General features: G+C 38.2%; 1 protein-coding gene across 16 annotated transcripts in view; it reads left to right on the top strand.

Moving 5' to 3' along the window:
- Positions 1–4,915, top strand: part of LOC102672218 (sorbin and SH3 domain-containing protein 1) — a 115,194-nt gene that overhangs the window by 45,144 nt on the left and 65,135 nt on the right. For 15 of the 16 annotated variants that reach the window (XM_031512761.1, XM_031512758.1, XM_031512764.1 and 12 more), the window contains exons 2-4: positions 453–604; positions 743–819; positions 1,002–1,082. In XM_031512761.1, the coding sequence (XP_031368621.1) occupies positions 453–604; positions 743–819; positions 1,002–1,082 (310 nt within the window). Of the gene's footprint in view, positions 1–6; positions 88–452; positions 605–742; positions 820–1,001; positions 1,083–4,915 lie in introns of those variants that run through there. The other variant, XM_031512768.1, reaches the window with a different exon arrangement.

The raw sequence follows: 4,915 nt of genomic DNA on the forward strand, positions 1-4,915 counted from the left end.
TATTGACATATCGACAGACTCTTCGGAGGAAAGTTTCACAACATGTTGAAGTTTCGAGCGTCGGGGCAACGAAAGTGCACTTACACGGTGAGACTTTTCTAGCGGCAAGCCAGAGTTTAATGAGTAAATTTCGAGACGAGCCATCTCTCTCTTCTACATTTTCGAGAACACATTTTCGAACTTACGAAGTGAAATTATATATATATATATATATATATATATATATTTCTTCTACTAGATTTGCGCTGTAATTTAAGAATATTTTTCTTGTTCTTCCAGTTTATAAATTATTGCATGTAATAAAAAAATCATAGTATTTGCAAATTGGATATGAAAAAGGAATGATAATCGCGATTTAAACGAAAGGGGAGGATTGAAATTCGAGGATTCGTGAACAGACTGCTCGGAAATTTCGTTTTAATTGAGGTACAAATCTGAAATTTTCGTTGCAGGTTAATCCAGGCAGTAAAGCGGCTCAACAGGGGGTGAGAGAGGGTGATTTAATTAGCAGCATAAATGGAAGAACTACCAGGGATTTAACGAACAGCGAGGCGCATGCACTCTTACGAAACGCCGGTGAACACTTGAAACTCGGTTTGAATCAGTAAGTATCCCCTAGTGATTTCTCATCACATCACGTGACATTTCCCAAATTCCCTATATTCTTCCTCCCTAGTTATTATTTATATATATTACAACCGAGTTTTCGAAGAAAGTTTTCTTTCTATGCTCTGATTTGCAGGGAAAATATTGGCTCCCCGAAGAGACGAATTTATAGAAGCAGTTTGCAGGAGAACACCACCACTGAAATTCTCACTAGTAAGTTCTAGTTCTTTTTAACTAGCATACATATAGCGATAATAAATATTGTACGATCCGTGTATTTCTTTTTCTTTCAATACAACGCGCTTTAATATCGATAATAACGGGAGAAGAAAATTGGAAAAATTTTTTCCAGCGTATTTAATTTAATATTTTTTTTTTAACTCCTTTTTGCGCAGAGACGACGACGACGACGAGAACGACCACGACCACATCGAACACACGGGTCCCATCCACAGATTCGAAGAAGAACGAAGCAAGTGAGTGTAAATTTTTTTATCTTACAATTTTCTCGCTTGTTTTCACAATCGAACATATTATCACTCTCATTGAAATTAATAGAAACGTAACTTTTCGCCATTTCCAGCGATCTACATACATTGTTCACATTGAAATAAAATCGTACTTTGTCGAGCGACACGCGATGTGTATTTTATCCCATCGTTTATATACATATATACCGTCGAGCAGGTACAAAATTACACCATTTATATACTTCAACACTTAGAATTACCAATCTATTCATAGGTAAGGACGAAAGTTATAGATAAAAGAAACTCGATCATTTTAAAACCGAACAAATTTTCGTAATAATTCCAAAGCATTAATATTCAGAAAAAAAGTAGGAATAATTTACAAAGGTTATGTATATAATATCTTTATCGCTCGCTGTGTATATTCTTTATTTTAATCATATCGTTTCATAACCTAAAAAGGACAATTTTTCACGCGTATTCTGCAAATAGAGGAACGGAAAATGAAAATCGTTTACCGACTGAGAGAGTCGTGGTGGATCAATTAGATAATTTGGTCGATCGAGGATGGCCAATAGAGTCAACTTACGATCTCGAACGATGATCGCCGGTGCGTGGAAAGAGGGCGTGACGAGCAACCGTCGCAAATTGACCGATCGTTCGAATTCGAGACAATGGGGGCCTTAAATTAACGCGTCGACAAACCGTCGCGGGCGGAACACGAAATTGTCCTCCTGCCTCTCGAATCGAGACGTTATCGTCACGCGACGATAACCAGACGGACTTGAAGCGGCGCTCACAACATCGAATACATTTAATTCTCGATTATCTCACAACCCTTTGCGCTCGAGAGGCGAGTCTCGGTCGCCACGAAATAGGATAAAATTATTTTTTTTGAGGTTATGTTGCTTTTTATCACAAGTTATTATTTGAAATATATATGATATGTGAAAAATATATAAATATACAAATATATAGAAAAATAAAACATATGATATAACTTGATATAAAATAGATAGAAAAAGAAATCAATAAATATTTAAATACAAATGAAAAGAGCAAAACAAAATTGCTTCTTTTAAAAATAGATAGTATAATATCAAAAATATATAGAAAAATAAAACGTATGATACAAAATAGAACAAAAAGAAATCAATAAGTACTTAAATATAAATGAAAGGAAATCAAAATTACAGTTTTTTTTAAAATATCGAATGTAACGTTAAAAATATACGACGAACGCACTACATCGATACGCGAACAATATTCCTCAAATCCTCATTCCTTTACTACGAAGTGTATAAAAATCATTTTACGTAAAACATATGCACGTCGCATATGCACAAAATCTATTTGTCCCGACTGAAAAAAAAAAATCATCGAGATAATTCGTACAATATACGAATCATTAAGTGGCTTCGCACTGGAATTTCTTCGTCCAAAGCAATCGAATTCCGTCCAGAAAGTTTCAGACGAAGCTCGTGACGCGCGTAACTTGCGGATGCAGCTCGAAATACTCAGGTCGTAGCATCGCGACGCAGCTGGACGTGTCGTGCACCTGCGACCACAAGGATGGATGGAGGCGCTCGTCCGTGCACGGCGAGGTGCCGCACCCTCTCTCCTTCGCCCTGCAAGACGACCCTCTTCCTCTTCCTTTTCCAACCGATCTCCTTCGCCCAGTCCTCCAACGCTCTTCGCGCCGGTCAAACGGTTTTCCACTCGTTTCGAACCCGACCAGTGACAGAATTCGTCGGAAACTGTATATCGTTTGTATACTCGAGAAAGCAAGCTTTCGTCTTTGCACGAGAGAAAAGGAGAAGAGGAGTTGTGTGAACGAGTTAACGATTTTAAAAAAAATAGCTGTTTATATAACAATTCGAAAAATACGTAAAATTTGGCGTGGAAGTATTTTAAAAGTAAACGCAAAGAATCTTGGATTATCTAAATATATATATTATTGAATTAATAAATTCGTCAGAAGAGAAATAGTAAAGGAAAGAATTTTTGAGAAAATAACCCAATACACGCTGAAAAACTACTTGCCGAGAAAAAGAAGCGTTATCCAAACAATTGTCATCGACTGAACAGAAAAGCAGGATCTTTGGATTTTCATTCGCGCTGCAAAGCAGATATAGTTTCGATCGATGAAGAAAGATCGATGAAAGTTGTTGAACGAGAGAAGACGAGCCAGAAAAGTCTCCAAATTTCGCGTTATATTATATATATATATATATCGGTGAATACGTTTGCAGTTACGCATTCGAATTACGTAATTCGGGGCGTAACGAGTTGTACGATCGATCGAAAACGGATATGTCTCCTTCGCTCACAACGCCCTCCAGTCCTAATGGCTCTCGCGAAACAGGTGTCGATCCCTCTCCCCCCTCCCCCCTCCTCCATAAGCATCGCCGCGACCAACGACTCGTGACGAAGAGAATTTGAGAAAAGGAGAAGATAATTGCATCGCGATAACGTTGGAGGATAATATTCGAATGGAAAAAAGGGTAGTAAAAAGTAAAAAACGATATATTGCAGTAATTTAACCGTCCGCGCTCGAATGGTACAACTTTTATTACACTGTTTGATGACGATTTCGAGCGACGACGATATTTATTTGTGTTTAACTTTTTTTAAATATCGCTTCACGAATAGATTCCTAACCTCTTTATATATAATTTTATAAAGCGTAGGATCGCAGAATTACATTTTTAGTTTGAATAGAGAATTGGTTAGTGGTAATAGAGATATTATTTTTGAAGTTTTCGAGTTTTGGGAGGAATATAGTAAAATGAGATTAGTTGGAGCGAAGATGAGTTTGATTTTTCGTTATTGAAAGAAGAAATTGTTTCTATTCGTTAAGAAATTGATAGGGAGAAGGGAAATAGCGATGAAAATAGAGATGCGGTATAAGAAGATGAAAAATAAGAATAATAAAACGATGAGAGCTCTTAATGAAATAAGAAAGATATCAAATAGATATTTTATCGCGATACTTGCCCTGACAAACCGAGGATGCATCTTGGCAATTACTTTACTATTAAAACATCACACGAAACAACAAACATAGACTTTAATATTTAACAAATTTTTCTTCTTTACGTAAAGATTTTACATGTATGAAATCATTTCGAGTTAGCTAAGAAATTCAAACAGGTGTGGGAGAAATCGTATGGAAGCTTGGAAAAAAGCTTGGAGCGCAAAGATTTATAATCAATAATTCTAAAAAGTTTGTGCGAAAAGATTTTTTTTATTTACAATAGTAAAACAAATAACAAGAATGATTTTAAAATTTCTTAATTATTCTTAATTCCTTCCAACGATCGCGTACCTGTTATAGAAAAGGCATTAAAAAAACAAACAAACAAATTTCACTCCTCTCCTCTCCCCAACGAACATGAGATTCCTCGACACCTGTTCCCGATGTCTCTCCACCGCGGAGGAGGACGCGACTCCAGCCCCTCTTCTCACCTCACCTCCCAACGAGCCGAGCAGAAAAACCTCGCCCCTCGCCCCTCCTCGAGGATCTCGATTCCTCGCCGTGCTCCGTTCCCTCCGCTCCTCCTTGAACGGCGACCGTGCGGCTCGATCGAGACTCGGGGAGACCCGTCGTAACGCGTCGAGGAAGATACACGAGGAATCACCAGCGACGAGCGGAGGAAGAAGAAGAAGAAGAAGAAGAAAAAATAGAGGAAGCAGGGAAACGAAGGATTCGAATTCGAGAGGAGGAAGGACGGAGTGGAGGTGGTCGAGGGTTCGAGAGTTAACCGAGGTGGAGGAGGGGGAGTACCAGCAGGCGTTGAAATTTCTGATCGAGCCCCCGGCTCGGTTCAGGAACGACG

The sequence above is a fragment of the Apis dorsata genome, unplaced genomic scaffold, assembly GCF_000469605.1.
Source record: "Apis dorsata unplaced genomic scaffold, Apis dorsata 1.3 scaffold_517, whole genome shotgun sequence".
Classification (NCBI taxonomy): Eukaryota; Metazoa; Arthropoda; class Insecta; order Hymenoptera; family Apidae; genus Apis; species Apis dorsata.